The sequence below is a fragment of the Nelumbo lutea genome, chromosome 1 (assembly GCF_056320005.1).
Source record: "Nelumbo lutea isolate HS-2025 chromosome 1, American lotus-T2T, whole genome shotgun sequence".
NCBI lineage: Eukaryota > Viridiplantae > Streptophyta > Magnoliopsida > Proteales > Nelumbonaceae > Nelumbo > Nelumbo lutea.
In genome coordinates this window covers 4225922-4247322 of record NC_142684.1, presented here as the reverse complement: position 1 = coordinate 4247322, position 21401 = coordinate 4225922, and the positions used below count along the sequence as shown (strand labels likewise).

Sequence of the window (21401 nt, the reverse complement as noted above, 5' to 3'; positions counted from 1 at the left end):
TTCAAGGGATACGGCAGCACTGCTTTTATTGACCACCCCTAACTGTGACTGTTTTATTAATGAACTTATCTTGCCGAATAGCAAGTAAAGAGAAATATAAGAGGAAGAAAGAACAGCACGCACAGAGAGATTTACGTGGCTTTGTTTCTACGTCTACAAGGAGAAGAAATCCATCAATGAACAATAAAGATTTATAGTTATAGTGTCCACAGCCTCACACCAAGTCTCTCTCTCTCCCACGATTGGCAAGTAAAGAGAAATATAATAGAAAGAAAGAACAGCACGCACAGAGAGATTTATGTGGTTTTGTTTCTACGTCTACAAGGAGAAGAAGTCCACCAATGAACAATAAAGATTTATAGTTATAGTGTCCACAGCCTCACACCAAGTAAAGAGAAATATAATAGGAAGAAAGAACAGCACGCACAATAAAGATTTATAGTTATAGTGTCCACAGCCTCACACCAAGTCTCTCTCTCTCTCACGATTGGCAAGTAAAGAGAAATATAATAGGAAGAAAGAACAGCACGCACAGAGAGATTTACGTGGTTTTGTTTCTACATCTACATGGAGAAGAAATCCACTAACGAACAATAAAGAGTGTCTACAGCTTCACGCCAAATCTCTCTCTCTCATATCAGAACACCCAAAGTTCCCTCTTCCCTATATCTCAGACACTCTCTGGTTCACTTTTCGTAAGTCCTGGCTTTGACTACGGTATGATTTTCATCTGATTTGTGATTCCAAATACTTGCGATTTCCACCTGATCTAGGATGCAATATCCAAGTGATCTACGATTTCGGATACTTGCAATATCCACCTGATCTGTGATGCGATATCTAAGTTCAAATGACTCATCTTATTGAATATAATTCCTTCCGCTTTCACCATAGATGATTCTGAAATTTTGCCTATGGGGTTCTCAATTTTATTTGGGTCTGGTCATGGAGCGGATTTGCCAATCACCAACACAATAGTACCTGTTCATAAAGAGAGGAAGCTCTACGAAAAGTTTACTTTCAAAAGCCTAAACTCAATCGAGTTTAATCTTAAATGTGGCGGGATTACTAACTTGTGAACCCAATTAAAGAAATTGCTATTGATTTTAAATTTACATTTCATGTTGAATTTCTGAACAAAATTAGTCCAAAATGTAACCTTTTCTCATCACCTCACCTCAGCCACCAGTAGACCTGTTCATGGGCCGGGCCTGGCCGGGCTTTTAATCTTTATAAATAGGATTTTGTTAGGTCCAAGCCTGACCCTGGCCTGACCAATGGGTCTATAACATGGGCCTGAGTCTAGCTCTAATAAAAAGCCTGAAGCCCGGGCCCAGCTCAAAGACGACTGTGAACAACCATATTGAGTTAGAAATTCATTTCATGGCTAAAAATGGATTGGAGCCGCTACCCATCAAAACAAAGAACATAAAAGTGATGGGTCTCCCCTGTTTAAGAAAACAACAAGAAATGACTCGCATTGAAAAATAAAACTAATTTAGGTACTTTATAAGGGAGAGATGAAAGGTATTAGGCACTCCTCTCCCACAATTGATAAAAAATACCATTTCCCTAATTTAGTGAAAGAAAAAAAATAAACAAAAATAAAAACTAGAAAGAATTAAGTCTACAAAATGTTAGTGATTTTATGCATGAAAGATGGGGATTATCATAGAAGAGTCTTGTCTCAAATGACTTAACCCTTTCATTCTCAATTTGGGTGTGAAAAACCCTTGAAGGAGCAAAGGAATTGGCAACTACATGCCACTCTCCTTCTTTACCCAAGGTTCTCATCCTTACAAAGCAAATGGAAAAGGAAAAGTCACAAGTGATTCAATCCCCTATGAAAATCCCTCCTTATTGTTATTCCCAATATAAAAAAAAAAAAAAAATTCAAGAAAATAAGTTTTAACTTAGACTAAATCAAATTGAAAAGCCATGAAAGTGAATAAATTTCAACACTGAAACAAATTCAAATTCAACTCAAAATAAATACTACAAGGCATATTCATTCAAAGTGATTAACAAATTGTTCTAATGATTCCACATCTCCCCACCATGAAACTATTCAAAAAAAATTACATAATATCACTTAGATGAAAAATGTTACATGCGAAAATTAGAAAATGCATTTCTATTTTTAGAGGCTCTTCGCAGAGGCAGTCAAGAAAATCTGCCTCCATAACATATTAAATGAGGTAGCTTTAATGGATTATTACATAGGCAATTTTTAACGCCTCTTGACGTATAATTTTGGCCTTTCAATTTTGGCGGACAAAAAAAAGTAGTCGCTGATTTTAAGTTTGGCACTCAAAACCCATTATGCGCCTACACCCAAATCTCTCTCGAACGAATCTCTTAGTCTCTCCCTCAAAAGCAAATCCAGTTTCCTCTTTCATTTCATTCTCCTCTCTTTTCTTGCACGAACAATTCTTCACTTTCTTGCTCTAAGCAAAACCTGGGTTTCAAGTCGGCACAACACTTGGACTGGATATCTCCCTCGCGCCTCTTCCTCTTCGGATTTTCATCCTCTTCCCGCCCACTCTGTATTTCATTCTCTCCCACAGTCGTCTCTTTCTCTCTCTTATTCAAACTTCTCACAACCCTCGTGGACGGAACCAGCGGACGGCATCTAATCACCGGTAAATCTCTATCTATCCTCTCTCTCTCTGTATTCATCTCATATTTAATTTTCTTTGCCCTCTGATGACACCAACCAGCGACTTTATTCTCATTGTTTCGGTTGATGGGTTAATGTTCCCTGTTTTTTCCTTGTTACAGAAGCGTTCGGGAGTTTCTCCCCCCTGGATTCTACCTCCTCTCCACCTCCTCTGTTCGATGGAACAACGAGGTCGGTTGTATCTGAATTCATTCTTTTATCTTTCTACCCTAGTTTCTCATTTCTACAGTTTATTCTTGACTTAAATGTTTGTTGAATATTTAAGGAGAAAAATTGCCCTCTTTAGGTTATTTCTTGGTTTTCTGATGTTGGGTTTATTGCTTGAAGGCTGTATATATCTTACACATGCCCATATGCCCAGCGAGTGTGGATTACTATGAATTGCAAGGTTATTTCTCGGTTCTCTTCACGATTTGTTTTCTATTGGTTCAATTTTCTGGGAGTCTCGATCTTCAATAAAGTATTTGGCATAGTTCTCTGAGCTTTCCTCTCTACAGTTTTACTTTTTCTATTATAACTTTTCGATAAATAGGGATTGCAGGAGAAGATACAACTGATTCCTATTGATTTACAGAATAGGCCTGCTTGGTACAAGGAGAAGGTCTACCCAGCAAATAAGGTGACACGCTTTGAACCCATACATGATAATGATATTACCAACGTTTTCTAGACTTAAATAAGACTGTTGTTTCTCTCTTTCTGAAACCTCGTTGATTCTTGACTTAAGTTACATTACATGAAAAGTTATAACTTAAAACCAGTGCGTTCATGGGGTTAAGCTGAGAAGTCTTTTTATATTTCCTGTATTTGTTGTATTTGTTGCAGGTGCCATCATTGGAACATAATAATTAAGTCAAGGAGAGAGTCTCGATTTGATTAAATACATAGACAGTCACTTCGGAGGACATCCAGTTTTTACTAATGTGAGATTGAGATAACATATGTTGATACCATTTATGAAAACCCTTTTTCTATAGCTTCAAATTTTTAATAGAGGCTATGCTCAAATAAAAAAAAAAAAGAACGGTGGGATTCAACGAAGAAAAAGTTTGTTGAAGAGGTCAGGAACATTAGAGGATAGTCGATGAAGAGGTTGGGAAGTTCTTAGCGTCAGAATTCATTAGGGAAGTCCATTATTCGAGTTGGGTAGTTAATCCAGTTCTAGTAAAAAAGGCCAATGGCAAATGGCGTATATGCGTCGATTATACTGACTCGAATAGAGTTTACCCAAAAGATTGCTTTTCACTGCCCAAGATCGATCGTTTAGTGGACACGACCTTAGGGTATGAGTTGCTGAGCTTTTTGGATGCATACTCTAGTTACAACCAGATCAGGATGAACCCCGTTGATGAAGAAAAGACGGCATTTATAACTGAGCTCAGATTATATTATTACAAGGTCATGCCCTTCGGATTAAAAAATGCCGGGGCCTCGAGTAAATGACATGGTCGTGAAGACCCAATTTTCAAAATTTTTGTTAGACGATTTGCAAAGTGTTTTTGACATTTTACGAAAGTATAATATGAAATTGAATCCCAACAAATGTGTCTTTGGGATCACCTCGAGTAAATTTTTTATCTACATAGTCAACCGATGCGGCACCGAAGCCAACCCGGAAAAAATAAAGGCCATCTTAGATATGAGACCACCCCACAAATTAAAAGAGGTTCAGAGGCTGAATGGCCGGATAGCCGCTTTATGTCCAAATCGGTAGATCGTTGCTTACCTTTCTTAGCTAGTACAAACATCTAAGATAGATCTACTTGACCTGAGGAAGGGGATATTTTAAAGTTGTACCTCTTCGCAAGTGACGAGGTGGGTAGCTCGGTACTGATCAAAAAGGTAGATCGGGTCTAACAATCCATCTACTATGTTAGCAAAGTTTTGTAGGATGTTGAAACGAGGTACCCGGAGATCGAGAAGCTGGCATACGCGCTAGTCATAGCAACTCGCAAGCTTTGTCTGTACTTCCAAGCCCACACCATCATCGTCCTCACCAACAAACATCTAAGATAGATCTACTCAAGCCTGAGGTGTTTGGCAGATTGACGAAGTGGGTTATCGAACTCAACGAGTACGACATTCGATTTCATGGCAGAATGTACATTAAATACCGCAACTCTCGAGCTAGTCGAGCTCGAGCACACGGTGGAAGTTTCAACCGGTGCAACACCAATCCTGATTAGAGCGGGTCTGACCTGGGATGAGGAGCCTTGGATCCTCCATGTTGACGGCTCGTCCAACCAACAAAGAAGCGATGTGGGAATAATTTTGTACGGTCCAAGCGGGGTGATGTTGGAATACGCACTCCAGTTCGGGTTCCTAGCATCGAACAACGAAGCAGAGTACGAAGCATTGGTTACTGACTCACTCTAGCAAAGGAAGTGAAAGCTAAGCACCTCGACATATGCAGCGACTCTTAGCTCATGGTCAACCAAGTCAGCGGTGAGTATGAAGCCCGTGACCCCACCATGGTTGTTTATTTGGCCAAAGTCAGGGAGGTCCTGAGCGGCTTCATCTCTTACTTCATCAGACAGATCCCGAGATCCGAGAACGTTGAGGTCGACGCCTTGTCTCGATTAGCCAGCACAAGCAGCATTACCATGCGGACCGTGTACATAGAGGATTTACCTCGACCTAGCATTCTCGGGGGGGCAGGAGAGGTCACTCCTATAGCACAAGCAAAGCCGAGCCAGATCGATCCACTCGTGAGTTATCTGCTTCACAAGACCTTCCCTATAGAACGTAATGCGGCCCGAAGGGTAGAGCGCCAGTCGACTAAGTATGTCATTATAGACGGACAATTGTACAGAAGATTCTTCACGCTCCCCTACTTGCACTGCTTACGACCCTTAAAGGCCGAGTTCATTCTCCACAACACCCATGAAGGCTTGTGTAGCGGACACTTGGGGGGCAGGGCCTTCGCCTGGAAGGTGTTACGATAGGGCTACTACTGGCACACGATGAAGGCAGACGCACTCGAGTTCGTCAAGAAGTGCGATAAGTGTCAAAGGCACGCTAATATCCACCACCAACTTGCTACCAACCTAAAAATACCTCACCAACTTGTGGCTTTTTGCACAATGGGGAATCGACATAATTGGTCCATTCCCGCCAGCGACAAAACAGAAGAAGTTTCTAGTCTTGGCAGTAGACTATTTCACAAAGTGGGTGGAAGTTAAACCTCTAACAACAATCACAGCCCGCAACATACAAAACTTCTTTTGGAAAAACATAGTGTGTCGCTTTGGGCTACCTCGGGTGCTCATCTCTGACAACGGGAAGCAGTTTGAGGATATAAAATTTCAGAATTTGTGTGTTGAAATGGGAATTCAACAAAATTTCACCTCGGTGGCACACCCGTAGGCGAATGGGCAAGTGGAAGTCACCAACAGAGCCATACTCTACGGACTGAAGGCTCGCTTAGCTCGAGCCCAAGGATTGTGGGTAGACGAATTGCCCAGTGTACTCTAGGCCTATCGAACCACCATCAAGATTGCCACAGGTGAGATTCCTTTTAACCTCACTTACGGCACAGAAGCAGTGGTCCCAACAGAGATCGAGGTGCCTACACTACGCTTTGGAGACTACGACGAAGAGACGATGATGACGAGCTCCGTACTAACCTAGACCTGGTGGAAGAAGTACGAGACCTAACATACATCCGGACTACAGCTTACCAACAGAGAGTAGCTCAGTTTTATAATGCCTGAGTCATGAAGCGACACTTCCGTGTCAACGACCTGGTTCTTCGGAAGGTTATAGTACCTAAGCTCGATGTCGGTAAGCTCGGACCGAATTGGAAGGTCCATACCGAGTAAGATAGGGTATATGGGGAAGGTACGCACGAGCTCGAGACTCTGAAAGGGAAACAAGTACATCGAGCGTGGAACATCGGCAACCTAAGAAGATACTACTTGTGATCACCGAACTGGAGAGAGGACTGTGAGTCACTCCCAGAAGCCTAAGGGTCATGAGGCCGAGCTAACATAAGACCTCGGCACTACGATAAGTCTCAATCACCTCTTCGGCATGGGCGAATAAGTCCAGTCACCTCTTCGACATGGGCGGATTAGTCCTACTCACCTCTTCGACATAGGCAGACAAGTCCTAGTCGCCTTTTCGGTATAGGCAGACAAGTACTAGTCGCCTCTTCGGCATAGGCAGACAAGTCCTAGTCGCCTCTTCGGCATAGGCAAATCGGTTTTCATGCCCAAGGCATAGATAGCTCGAATACAAACCCTACGACGTCTAGCCCGCCTTGGCATACAACAGGTTGATCCCATTTGAGGTCAGGCCCGACGGCTCGACACTAAGGGATAACCAACACCTAAGCAAGTAGCCCGTGTGCAGACAGGTCAGGTATATACCCTACAATGTCCGCCCACCTCGACGTACAATAATGCGAAGTTACCCCTACTCGGAGTCCAACTCGTTAGCTCAACAGTTCGGGGTAACCAACACTTAGATTATCCCTACTCGTAGTCCAGCTTGTTAGCTTGACATTTCGGGGCAATCAACACTAACAAATTTTGCTCCTATGTGGTTTAGTTCGTCAATTCGGGAGTTACTTACACTTAGAAAGTTTTCACACAGAGATAGTCAAAATGCTTGCATTTCATTGACATAAAATTTTGAGTACAAAAAGGAAGAAACAAGAAAGAAAAAAAAAACTTTCACTATGAACTGAGCTCGGAGGCTCGGGGTATACATCATAAAGACCCAAGAGAAGACAAGACTCATGTATCCGAACTACCGGGCAGGTCAGTCTCCATGCGATCTTTCTCTGCGTCCTCTCGACCTAATGGGCCCACCTCGGGGACTTCATCGTCCTTTTCCTCTTTGGAGGAGCCAGGTTCTTCATTCGCCGCCTTCGCCACCTCGGGAGTAAGGTCAGACATAGAAACAACTCTGATGTCCAGTTTGGGAAACTTTTGCCGCATCAGATATTTACATAGCTTGAAGCCAGATTGGTAAGAGCTTGATTCGTACTCGACATGGAGATTGTAGAACTCTGGAGACTCCTTGAAGCTTTCGATGGCGCGCTCTTTCTCTTCAGCTCGCGCCTTTTGAATGGCGGTCTCAAAGATCTCAGTGCGCTCTTTGATCATCGCTTCAAGGTTCTCGTTCTCACGTTGAAGCTTCTCCTTCTCCTCAGTCAGTGCCAGGATCAGCTCCTGTTGACTCTGAGCTCCCTTCTTAGCCCTAAGAACCTCACCTCGAGCTATGTCCAGCTCGCGGTAAAGTTTCTATGCATTCTCCTCGGCTTCCCGAGCTTGCTTCAAGCGGACCTCGGACTGGTAGACCAACGAGTGAATGACGGAGTTCACCTAGCAAAAGGAAGCAGAGGTAAGTACACTTAAAAAGCAGACAAGGAAATGAAGTATGAAGTTAGAATACTCACCACCATACAATAACTGGCAGCCCGGCCTTTGAGTTGGCTTGTAGGCATGTCAGCCCACTTCGCGACCTCGACAGGAAATACGGCATCCTTACTCTTGGGGAGCCCGAGCCAAGGGGTCATTATGCTCTCCCTCGGGAGCTGAGGCTCAGGCGCGGTAGTGCTCTCTGATTCGCGAGGCGGAGCACCTTCGTCCTGGTCTTCGTCCAAGTACACTTAAAAAGCAGACAAGGAAATTCTCAAGTAGTATGCATGGCCTGAGGGTGTAAGTTGGGTTTGGTTGAATCTTTTATAAAACTTGTGTGTGTTGTATTTTCCTTTGTATTTTTTAAATCTATTACACATTATTATTCTTGCCACATGACTCTCTACATTATTATTTCCATAATACATCTATTTCGTCTATATTCCAAGTTTTGAAAAAATAGATTAGTTTGGATGGAAGCGTGTATAATCTAATTCACCCCTTTTTTGGGTTAGGCTACTTAGAGAGAGGATATAATGGTATTGTTGGTACCTAAAAAGTTTAATTGTTGTAAAGGTTTTCTTATAGTATTTAAGAAGCCCAACTAATTAGTGGAAATTCTAGAGGATGTAGGCTAGGTTTGATTCAATCTCTATAAAACTTGTATATGTTGTGCATTTCTTAATATTTTTGTATTTGTTACACACATTATTATTTTTATCACATGACTCTTTACATTATTTCTCTCTAGAACATCTGATCAATATTCAAAGTTTTGAAATATTGGGAAGTAAGAGTGTAAAACCCAATTCCCTATGAAGCAGCATACTTATTTCCAATAGCGAAGCAAATCCGCCATTGAGATCTTATAGTGAAAGAAACAAAAGACATTGATTGATGGTGTGATACTTGAAGAAATCTTAGGGTCCGTTTGGTTTGCAGGAATAGGGGTCTAGAATTAGAATTAGAATGAGCTATTCCGATTCTAACTGTTTGGTTGGGCAGAATTGGAATCCTGTTCCTATTCCTGCTGGAATGACATTCCCCCATTTGAGGGAATGGCCATGTCCTGCCCCTCCCTTGGGAATGAAATTCCATTCCTGCTGATTTTAATTCTTATTCTCATTCTTGTCTAAACCAAATAGATTATGGGAATGGACCATTCCAATTCCGATTCCATAGGATTTCGATTTCGACTACAAACCAAACGGATCCTTAGTATATTTAAGTGCTTACACCATGACATCAAGGTTTAAGAGTGTTTTCCATTTTATATATGAACATGGAAAGCTTTAATACATCATAGAGTCCCTTCTTTTTCCAATTTTGCTCTGTATTGCATGCAATATGGGTCTCTAGACTAGTATTGCGAAAAGGAGAAGAAGAATCATAAGTGGAAGAAGACGACCAAGGTGCCAATCTTTAGAAATAGTAAATGAAATTGGAAGCACTGAACCAACATAACACCAGATAGGAAAAAAAAAGAAACACTAAATAGAAACACTATTTGGGATGCCCTTCCCGGTGATTCCCCATGTTGAGCCCATATTCAGCGTATCAGGATACAACAATGTGTATGGAATCTTTGCAGGTCCAATCCTATTCTTAAGATTCGGATTTTTATTCCTCTCCAAGATTCTCTTCTCCACCTCTTGGAGATGCTGCCTGAACGTTTCAAATCTCTGGCGAATTTCTCCGCTATCTGTCCATTCCAATGACCGTCCCTGACCCAAGTAAGCCTCATCAGAAGTATGCCTAGAGAGGACCTCCATCAATGCCACACCCACCGTCATCTCAAATCTTTCCGGTAGCATCTTTAAAAAGTACTTATCTGGGTTCTTAAGAAACTCAGCGTATTCAAATGTTCCTTCCTCGGGGATGAATTTCTGGCAAAGCGTCGGACGGTTTGGTGGGTAGCCACCATAGTCGTATTGCCCAAAGTTCACAGAAGCATGGAGAGCCGAAGCAATCCATATAAGAGTTGTTAGAGTCTCCACCAGATCAGAGAGGTTGTCCATTTTGTACCACCATGTCTCGTTGCGTTTGTCACCGTGACCCACATCTCTAATCTCTGACCACCATGCTTGGATTTCAACGTCAGAGAGAACATCTTCATCGCTGCTATAGAAGATTGAGCAGAAATCCATTACCCATGTCTTGACTGCAGCCCATATCTCCAGGCCATCGACACCATATGGGTAGTCTTCAAAAAGGAGTCGGACCCCGTAGGGATGATCTGGGTCTTCACATGCCAAACCCCTGCAAAGTTTTCAGATGAGTCACTCAGATTTTACAAGAATTGGCATCGGCGCCCACACATCCCACAGTACATCTCAACCATGTATGGAGACATCTCACCCTGACAAGTACGGAAGATGTTCCCAATGCACATTAAGATGTGCATGTGGGGCACGTGTGGGATGCGTTAATTCTGTGGAGTATCAATTTGAACTCATTTTTTGCTATAGAGATAAATTGAGTATAATAATAAGGTGAATGGCATTTTCATTAAACAATTTGACTTTTAAATTTGCTCTTCATATCAATCTCTCAAAGGTAAATGTTCAACTTTAAACTCTTTTTTTTTTGTTTGTTTGTAAAATCTCTATTATTTATTCAATAAAAATCAATCTCAATTATAACTGTATGGATATTTTAGACATTTTTGTGCCTTTTGTTAGAGGATTCTAACAGAAAATATGTAAAAAAGTTAGTAAAAGGTAATTGCCATTAATAAATTTCAGTGAAATGTTGATGGATGGAATTTGGTTATGTCTTAACCAGCCGAACCGACCCAACCCAGCCCACAAATTGCACAACAATGCTCAATCAAGGTTATATTTACAAATGATCCAATCTCAAAGTCAAGGGAGAACAACAAATACCTTTTAACAAGATCAACAGGAAGTGCTTGTTTCCTGAAATTCCAGTTTCTGTATATTGCAGATGACAACTCCATGGAAATCTTGCCTGTATACATCGTCTTCTCTAGAATTCCTCCAGCATTTATGAGAATGCTCCTAGCTAGAGCATTTGTGTGCATGGTATCCTTGAAATGTGGATGTAGCAGTCGGTAAACTGGGTGCATCTCACTCAATTGCCTTCGCGTGGCGATAATGAATGGCTCGATGATGGCGTGAGTCTTTAACCTAGTTAAAAGAGGTAGCACAATATATATATATATATATATATGGTTTTTTATAAGTAATTTATAGTTTGAGGTGGATGTAAATACTGTTAAAGGTTCAAATCATCTTTGAGACACCGAAATGCTAATTACACAGAGTTAGGACATTTGGCCACTCTTAAGAGTTAATAACCTTTATAGAGATGTACTAAATCAATTCTTAAAATCTAATTAAATTTTAATCTAAATTTAATGCTCATTTGAAATGCCCGATATGATTAAACCATGATAATTATAGCTGAGCTAGGGCTGCAATCAATTTAATAGAAATGGAAATAGGTGGATCTAGATTTGATTTATTTATATTCGAATTCGAATTGGATGCATAAAATTCAAGGCAATCTAGGCAATAGGTGCTTTTGTCCCAATTCAGTTTGGAAAGAGTACAAATATGTATAATACAAATACATATAAAATAATACAAAATATAAGAATTTGCACTCTACATACTCCACATATTTGTATTTGTACTTCTTCCAAATGGAGCTTTTTGGAAGGAGTACAAATACAAATATATACAATACAAATATATATAAAATACATAATTTTGCACTCTATATATTTGCGTTTGTATTCTTCCCAAATTGAATCTTACCTTATATATATCTGCATTTATGCTCTTTCTAAATTGAGCCTTAGTCTCCTAAGAAATAAGCACTTTTATAATAAAAAATATAAATCCTAGGGTAATTCCCTCCTATGGGCTTGGGCCCATTTATGTTTCTCTTACTGTTATGTCTTATGTTTTATTATTTATTATTGTCTATAGTAATTGGATTTAAGTTATTAGGCCCATTAGTGCCTTTAAGTGATGAATCAACTTATGTCACTAATCAGGCAATTTAAACCAATGTTTTAAAAACTAATCTGGAACTGGAACCGCTTTGGCCATTGATTTTTGGATTAGCAGTTTGATCATTCAGTTTGAACGAATGGCCCATTCTAATTTAAAGAAAAAAAATAATTAAAATATAAAATGACAAAAAACTATTATTTGGATCAACTAGATTGACAATTAGACCACCCAGGTCAATAGGTTACTGATCATATCAACAGTTTTTTGTCAAGATTTGAGTTAAAAATGAAACAGAACAAATTGCTTAGACGATTTCCAGGCCAAGCGGTCCAACCATACAGGTCAATGACAGATTGAAAACCATGCTTTAAACGTTAATGCCCATGAAGATACTCACCAGTGGCTTATTAAGTGATGGTAAACTGAGTCATTAACAGCGACATGAGCTCTAGCAAACTGCCATAATGCTGCTTCTGTACCCATTGTTGCAGGAAAAAGCACCCTACTACTGCACCCAGGCAAGCTTAGTTCTATTGCTAGTGGCTTAAGCGTGTCATCGTTACTCCGAAACAAAAGCGTCCGGGATGCGTAAACGGACACCCCCTCCGAGTTGATTATTCTGGTTAAAAATGGCATGAGATAATCATGGTGGTCCAATATGAATAGCCTTCCTTGCAACCGTGCTGCTTCTAGCGTTAGACCATCCAACTGGGTCTCCTTTATATCAGAAGTCTTTATTGAATATATGTAGCCACTTCCATAGCCTCGAGGAAAATTCTATAAAACATATGAAAGATGTTAATTAGACAGGGGGAACAATTTGGCTGTCTTAAATTTGACAGCCTAGGCTGTCAATAAAACCATTTTTGCCGATTTCAGATCTGCTCCTCACACTGACTTCACTACACATTTCAGCTGTGCACTAAGGACATATTGTGAGGTCAGTGTGAAGCACGCTGTGTGAGGAGCAGATCAGATCTCACTTTTGTTATACTATGACAAAGTTTTAGTCAAACTTGTCTTATTATATTTTATAAACTTTTTTCCTAAGTGTAAAAGTTATTTATCCACTTGAGATTGACAAATTTTACTTGGGTAAATAAAATTGACTTTACAGTAGGTGAGGCATAATAGTTATTTCAAAAAGAACACTATAAAGTTTGTCGATGGGAAAGAGATACCCATTGACCAACTTTTCCCCCCTTATTTATCGGTAAGTAATTTTCCTTCCAGTTACATCACTCACCCACATGCATTGGATCAAGGAGGCATTAACGCCTGCAAGCATTTCCCGAGCAAATTCCGCATCATCCATCCATGCCAACTGGTTTCCTGGTTAAAGCAAATAATAATAAAAATCAAAGAAGTTTAAATGGAAAAAAAAAAAAAAAGTAGATGACCCAATGAGCATTATAAATATTTATTATGTCCCTATCTCATGTTTTAAGTGATCCTTTGACATTTGAGGTTTGAGTTGTATATTTTTAATGAATCCTTGTTATATTTTGGTTTTATGTAAAATGGCAACACACATGCTAAGAGGCTATGGCCTTGTATTTTAAGAAGCGTACACTTCTGAATCATTCCTCAAATTGGTGAGACGTATGCCTCACTAAAAGGAAAATTAATGAAAATTTATTATCTATAATACACCTCAAAGTTCAAGAGATATTATGAGTGATTTTTGAGCTTAAACTGATTTTGTTTTATGTATGCCAACCAAATAATTAGGCTCACTTTGGAAGGAGTACAAATACAAATATGTAGTTTAAGCTCAAAAATCACTCATAATATCTCTTCTAACCAAACATATCCCTTTGATTTTTTTTTTTTTTTGTCTCTTACTAAATATACATGTTAAAATAGCATCTCTATTGTACCACATGTAAGAATAGCATCTTCAATCACATGTTTACACATGACACTAATAGTAGGACCTACTAATTTACAAACTAAAAATAACATTTATAATTTTATTTAGCAAAAAAGTAAAAAAAAATCAATATAACAAAAATTTAATAAAATTGTTAATTAAATTATTTTTATCTGCACTCAATTATATATACAAACCGTTTAATTTAAATAAAGAAATTGTATATGATGAAAAATATACTAGGTTTCTTCTTGATGTCCAATTCCAATTTCAATTAAGTTGAAAAACTTCATAGATCCTCAACCAAACCTCCACCCCCCCTAAAAAAATAAATAAATAAATAAACTTCCTTGTTGATCTAGAGGCTCCAACAGAACACCCCCTTTTTGTTAGTATTAATTATTCATTGTTTATATTGTAAAAAAAATATTAGAGTGCATGTAGATAAAATCAAGGTATTATTTTATCCTGGTAGAAAAAAAATTATAAATGTAAAACAAATTAAAATAATATATTAAAAAGAATATAAATTAACTATGAAAGAAAAAAATTGTATCCAAAAATGTACAAAGAATTAATTATAATAAATTTATTTTGTTGTGTATATTGGAATCAACTAGGACCATGTGATTAATTAGATGGATCATTTTATTAAGGTAAATAAAAATTACACATAAAAACTAAAATTAATGTACACATATACATACATATGTCTTATGTCTTGTGTATTATATATATATATATACTTTGAGGCTAACACCTATATACATATATACGTAACAACTAAAAAAAATACATTATGAAACTCGAACCAATGAACCTTTGGTTGAAACACAACAACAAACCAACTATATGAATATATAAGCATATGCATTAAGATTGACCCATATTCGATCCAGTTATAAACAGATTGAATTCCGATCACCCTTACAGGATTCAACTAGAATTTGGTTAAGTGATATATGTACTCACCTTCTATGATCTGAGGCAGTGGAAATTTTCTTGGATTTTCTTTGCTTGCATGATTAAGTTCTTTGACAAAGTCTTGGGGAAGCAATGTTTTCATGCCCTCTTTCACCCATCCCTCTACAAGAAGATGACGATTGCTGGAATACAAATCCATTAACTGGGCGAATGATTCGAAGCTGCCAAAATCTTGGTGGAACAAGTTCTTTGCATCGGGGAGTATAAAATTCACGATTGCTTGGATCGAATTTCCGATAAACTCTGACATTTTCCGAGGACTGAACCTCTCGTCGGGAGGAACATAAACGTCTAATAAACCCCGTAACTCAGGTCGACTTTCAGTCAGTGGATCTAAACATGGGAAATATCAAGTAAAGAATGGTAAGTCATGGTAAATTCATCATTGTGAAAAAATTAAAAAAAAAAAATGGCCGTCTTATGTTCGACAGCCTGTACTGTCTATGTTTAACAGCTTGGGTTATCAACCACAGGGCTGGTTGTGCGTGTTTGTAAACATCTTTCTTATCCCACTAGAATCCTATTCACACCTACCCACAAGATAGTACAGCCGCACATATGGTAAACATCTTTCTTATTTGCATGTATTTATGGAAAGATGTTCCTAACATACGATTGTGCGTAAAAGTTAGGAACTTACCCATAGGACACTATAGTTGTACATTAGGAATATCTTTTATATTTACATATTATCTTTCATGGGAGATGTAAATATTAAAGGTGTTTCTAATGCATAGTTATAGTGTTCTGTGGGTAGGAGATCCGGATTCAATAATTAGTTCACCCAGCATGTCATAGTGCACTATGAGGTTGGTGTAAGGAGTGTATGAAGAGCAAATCCAAATTCTGCCATGCATCGAAAGCTTTGTTAACAGCTCACTGGGGATGATCATTTATGACCCAGCCCGGTCTGACTGTGCAGCCATATTTTTGTCAAGTCTGGCCCAGCCCAAACCTACATCAAGCCCACACATAATGTGGACTGGTCCCGTGTCAAGCAAGCCTTAGGCCTGGCTGGTTTGGCCATCTTATATAAGAAATTATATGACTCCGGAAAGACATGATATCAGAAATAAAGGTTGTGATCAATCAAAACTCCTCATAAATTTTGATGAATATCCACCTGATTGGTTACCACTTTTGTGACGTCGGTTGATTGGTCATAACTCATAAGAATTTTAGTCCAATACATCTTACATATATATATAATATCTTATATTTTTTGGGTAATAATGTATAATCATACATATATGTATAATATTTTCCTATATATATATATATATTTATTTATTTATTTAAATTGGCATGCATATATGCATATATGATATTTATTATATTTTATCAAATATATTTGACAATATATATGGTATTATATATTAATACATAAATAATAATTTTAAATATATATATATATAATATCTTATATTTTTTGGGTAATAATGTATAATCATACATATATGTATAATATTTTCCTATATATATATATATATTTATTTATTTATTTATTTATTTAAATTGGCATGCATATATGCATATATGATATTTATTATATTTTATCAAATATATTTGACAATATATATGGTATTATATATTAATACATAAATAATAATTTTAAATATATATATATATATATATATAATATCTTATATTTTTTGGGTAATAATGTATAATCATACATATATGTATAATATTTTACTATATATATATATATATATATTTAAATTGGCATGCATATATGCATATATGATATTTATTATATTTTATCAAATATATTTGACAGTATATATGGTATTATATATTAATACATAAATAATAATTTTAAATATGATTTTCTCTAATTATATATAGAAAACTAAAATTTTAATTTTAATTCATGCAGGCCAGCCCAGGACCAGGCTGCTTGGACATGTAATATCAGGCCCAGGGTGTGGGCCAGGCCAGGCCCGACAAGGCTTAATACTGTTGATAACCTATAAAAACCCGGTCCGGCCCAGCCCAGCCCAGCCCGGGCAATGATCATCCCTACAGTACAGCTCACTCTATTACAGGCTGTCGAATGAGAACAGACAGTTTTTATTTTATTTTATTATTTTTTTTTTTTGGGAAATAGAGAAAGAAAAGTACTTAGTTGTAACCAATTTTCAAGAGTAATCAACTACTTTCTTCATACGACTAATGAGAAGAAAACCCATGACAAGTTATACCTTGCTTGCTCGGAGGACGTCCTGTTCTTCCCCTACGTGGGTAAGGGTAAGCTTTTGATCCACCAAGAACAGGTCTCTCGTATTCCAAACCTTTATCAGGATTTCCGAGATCATTGTAGCAATCGTAGTCATATATCCGATCCCATTCTTTCCTTTCTCCGGCCCCATCCCCTCTCAAGCTGGCAAGCTCTTCTTCCCTTAACTTTTTTAGTGCTTCTGGTGTAAGGCTTGGAAGATAAATCTAGGTATTATCACCAAAACAGATTTGTCATAAATATAGGTCATTAATGGACTATTTTGTTTACCCTATTCTATATTTACTTCAACGGGTTCTCAAACTCAAAACTCAAGAAATTGGTTGGTTTATGGGGTCAAGCTTGCATGGGATGTCAATGGGGTTGGGTTAAATGGTAAACTTGTAATGACCCAATGCTATTGAGTTCAAAGTCAGGTCAATCATAATCAAGTTTTTGGATCAGGTTCAGATTAAAGGTTGATCAATGCTAAACCTTATCTGTTAATATTGCTGCAGCATTGAAAATATACATTTGTTCATATAGCCTTGGTTGGGTATAAATGGTACCATGTACCTGTTCAATAGGGTTTTTTTGTGGAGTTTGGATCTGCTCCTCACACAGCACTCCATACACAGATGCCATAAGCATATCTCATCATGTATCGGGAACATCATGCGCATATGATGTGCATTCTGTGCATTCAGTGGATTTTGGATATGTATGACGGATTTTGCGAAGATTGACACTACCCCTCAATTTTCAATTGTGACAAGACGCATCCTGAAGTTTCAAATTTTAGCCCTCTGCACCCATCAATAGTATTGCAATCTTAAAAATAAATAGATTTTCATGGGATTTTTGTATCAGATGACACTTGAATTTTGCAAAAAGGCCACTTTTGACTTTAAAGTTTCAAAAAGGCCAATTTTCATCCTCAAATTATAGTGTCAATTTAAGGCAAAAACACACGACCGTAGAAATGTCATTAACAGTTCCGTTGGACAAATAATAAAATAATAAGGCCTGCAAATGTGACGCTATTTAACTAAAAAAATGATTTGAAGCTCTTTCAACATGAATAATTTTAAGGGAAAAAACAAGTGGGTCTCACTTAAAATAATTATTTTATTTAATGTTTAATTAATAATAAATTATTAATAAAAATAATTATTTTGTTTCTATTCTTGGTCACAAGTGAACGTGGGAATTTTATGTAGGATCTATGTGTAATTTTTCAAATAATATTTTCACTTGAAAAACCACACCACCAAGTCCTATTATTTTATATACATAAAAATATAAAAATTATAGAAAAATTTAGAAAATACATATTTCGACTATCATGATCTAAAATTGTCCTGAACAAAACACATACACACTTGCTAGTTATCCAAAAAAATATAAAAAATATTCCAATTAAATCTGAATCTTATCAAGCTCCATGGAATTCAAATCTATACAGGATCCCTAGATTCAATCAGATTTATGTTTCAATTTTCAATAATCAGAACGCATTCGGATGTGATCGGATCCGATCCAAATCAAACCTTTCACAGCCCTATCTCAGATGAAAAGGTGCATCAAAATTATCTTAAACCATTGAAAGGCTAACCAGTGAAGACACCCATAAGACTATATGATGAAATTGTTTTTATGTCTTTTGTTGTTGAGCTAACCCACATTCCTGGGTTGCCCAGGTCAGTTGGCTGGTTTGATCAGAATAAACTAAATGCTCTGACAAGGTAGATATCCTTTAAAACGGTGTATATGCCCAAACGGGATTTCCTGTTCACTTTTCCTATCTACTCTCTAAGGTTCAAAATATCATCATATATTGGCCTGTACCAGCCGATACATATCATATTGAAGCCTTTTTGATATGTCCCTACAAAGGGTGTTTTGGGTCGGTGAGTGATTTAGGGGGTAGACCAGTCTTAGATCGGCCCTCTCTGAACCAGATTTAAAAAAAAAAAACAGTACCATGTATCGATATTTTGAAACTTGCTACTCTCTACCTACCATGACTTACATTCATACATCTCTATTATGAATTAAGAGATGTGTAGTTGCAATTCCATTGAATTGGGTTCGCATATGCCATTTCTGGAAGGAACATTTCACCAAAATTTTATCAAAGTGATGAATTATGTTGGTGATTCTATTGCAATATAATCAAAATGAGAGGAACAAAAAAGCCTACCAGAATTGACTTAACAAACACACCTACAAACTTTAGCAAAATGAGAGGGAAAAGCGTACCGTATTGGAGAAAAACAGGCGATCTGCTTTTGTTTTGCTATTTGGATAAACCCACGAGTTGCACTCGAAATGAACGATCTGATTATCGCTTAGTTGAAGAGTTGCAAACATCAGGAAGAATTCGTGATTATTCGGATTTTGTATAAGGAATGCTCCAGGAACTCCAAATTCCGGCAGAACCTCGAACGATGTACTGTAAGTAATGGTTTTCTCACCATTATGTTGGGTTTTCTTACCATGTTTGAGGTGTGCCTTCTCACTTAGTTTCCCTTTCCCAGTGTCTGAAAGCAACAGAACTGATCAATATATACCCTCTAATCTCCTTGTAATCCTAAAGGAAACAATTTTAAATATATCATGTTATGTGCCTCTGATTAAGTCTGGGGGGGATGTTTTTCCGGTATCGGCATCATAGTTGAACCGTCTTTAATCGGGAAATATATTATGTCGGAAAGACACCATACTGAAAAAGGCTTTGACCGATCACAATCCCGTGTGAGTTTTGGTGAAAACCCATCTGATTGATTCTTACAACTTAAATTGTATTTCTTGTTACTGGGCTCAAAAAACAAAACAAAACCAACTGGTTTGAAAACATATTGATTCTTAAAACTAAAACACAACATATTATTGGTATTCCTCGTTTCTTTGAATTTCTGGTATTTAAAAAACATGCTCCGATCATATGCTTTTCAAAAACAAAATCACAGTTAAAAACTTCAAACAAATGAGAACAAAACCATTTATATGCTGTACAATTAATACCCCTAAATCAAATAGCTCATATGTCTGAATTAATCGAATTAATCCTCTAGGAGAGTAGAGGGCATATTTATTAACAATAGCATAGCAGTAACTAATCATATTTCAGCAAAATATACATACTTGGATCAAATTTAGTGGCACTATAGAGCTGAACTGAGGCTGATTTTCCAGGGCAACATCTGCCTACAATCTGGCTAATGACAAATGTCCCCTTAAAGGCAGGTGATTGTGCTGCATGAGAGGAGCTTAGGTATTTGGAAAGGCTAGCAAACCAACCTTGACCCATTCTATTATTATTATTTTTTTTTTGTAAGTACAGGCATAGATCTCTTGAACTCTATCTCAATGACCTTTTATTTGTGCTCATCTCTGTATGGAGAATTTGGGTACATCAGGAATGCTTGAATGCAAAGAAAAAGTAAAACGAGATCTATGGAAAAGAAATAAATGTTCTTGCCTTAGACATTGGTTGTGCATCTGATTCCATTTCTTGCCGGTTACGGCCCATGCTCAGGCTTTAGAGTGACTGAAGATACGGAATACAAAATCCACGTGAAACCATACCCTATCTTAGGCCCAATCCCATGAAAAATCTTATATGTAATGAAAATAGACCTATCCATACACTAAAAAAATAAAATATATATATAGAAAAATTGGGTACATTTACGATATTTTATATTAATCATATTAAAGGAAAAGCATGATAAATAATTATTATTTTTATTAATGATAGATATGGAATACAAAATTTAAAATCAGTTTTGATGTCATAAAATATCTCTCTGGTTTTCCCTCTCTATGCTCAGAGAGAGTCTTCATCTTAGGGTTTCTTTGGTTACTTCTCTTCGTCCACCCTCCGTCGTTCTTCTTTTGTCTTCTCGTTTTTGGAGTGATTCCCCTCGTGGAGTTACCCCTATCCCCTTTCTTTTCTTCTCCCTCTCCCCCTCTCTTCTCCGCTCTTCTCCATGTCTTCCTTTCCCTTACTCCTCTCTCTCCTTGATTTTCTTGTTCCACTTCTCGTTCTTTCCTTTCACTCATTTTCCTCGTTTATCTTTTGTTTTTTTTTTGTTCTTTTATACAGGGATTTTGATATAAGAGGTTGACTCTTCCTTGAAGAATTTGGTGTTGGGCGGTGGCCTTCCTCGCTTTGTTGGCTTTCATCGCCAGTGGTTGTTTCTAGAGTGTATTTCACCGACGATTACATTTCTAGATGATTATAGTTCCAACGGTTACATTTTTAGATGGTTACAGTTTTGGCGGTTCTGGC

General features: G+C 37.6%; 1 protein-coding gene and 1 long non-coding RNA gene across 12 annotated transcripts; one reads left to right on the top strand and one right to left on the bottom strand.

Annotated features, from left to right (window-relative positions):
• The first annotated feature begins 2033 nt into the window (after positions 1-2033).
• LOC148873252 (uncharacterized) lies at positions 2034-11421 on the top strand. Of its 7 annotated transcripts, none has more exons than XR_016105264.1 (7): positions 2034-2642; positions 2782-2851; positions 3008-3068; positions 3213-3299; positions 3506-3603; positions 10791-10880; positions 10993-11421. It is a non-coding gene; the product is annotated as an uncharacterized LOC148873252 (long non-coding RNA). The 7 variants fall into 7 exon arrangements; XR_016105263.1 differs by having other exon boundaries at positions 2040-2642; positions 10831-10880; XR_016105266.1 differs by lacking the exon at positions 3506-3603 and having other exon boundaries at positions 2042-2642.
• On the bottom strand, positions 9292-21396 carry LOC148873251 (linoleate 9S-lipoxygenase 2-like). 5 transcript variants are annotated; one of them, XM_088965420.1, is made up of 9 exons: positions 20589-21380; positions 20252-20500; positions 19367-19647; positions 17091-17331; positions 14875-15219; positions 13276-13361; positions 12427-12806; positions 10932-11195; positions 9292-10305 (listed from the first exon to the last, which is right to left on the bottom strand). In XM_088965420.1, exons 2-9 carry the CDS (start codon positions 20415-20417, stop codon positions 9537-9539), a joined length of 2532 nt encoding a protein of 843 aa, XP_088821546.1. In that variant the 5' UTR covers positions 20418-20500; positions 20589-21380; the 3' UTR covers positions 9292-9536. The 5 variants fall into 5 exon arrangements, with proteins under 5 accessions (XP_088821546.1, XP_088821547.1, XP_088821548.1 ...); XM_088965421.1 differs by lacking the exon at positions 10932-11195 and having other exon boundaries at positions 20589-21396; XM_088965422.1 differs by lacking the exon at positions 20252-20500 and having other exon boundaries at positions 20589-21379.
• Between the last annotated feature and the right edge of the window lie 5 nt (positions 21397-21401).

What these genes read in the sequence shown, in the direction of transcription:
- LOC148873251 (XM_088965420.1), bottom strand. Translation starts at nt 20,417, where the DNA reads ATGGGTCAAGGTTGGTTTGCTAGCCTTTCCAAATACCTAAGCTCCTCT. An exon ending in CATCACTTAATAAGCCACTG is followed by an intron (nt 11,196 to 12,426) that starts GTGAGTATCTTC and finishes TCTTTTAACTAG; the next exon opens with GTTAAAGACTCACGCCATCA. An exon ending in CCTGTTGATCTTGTTAAAAG is followed by an intron (nt 10,306 to 10,931) that starts GTATTTGTTGTT and finishes AAAACTTTGCAG; the next exon opens with GGGTTTGGCATGTGAAGACC.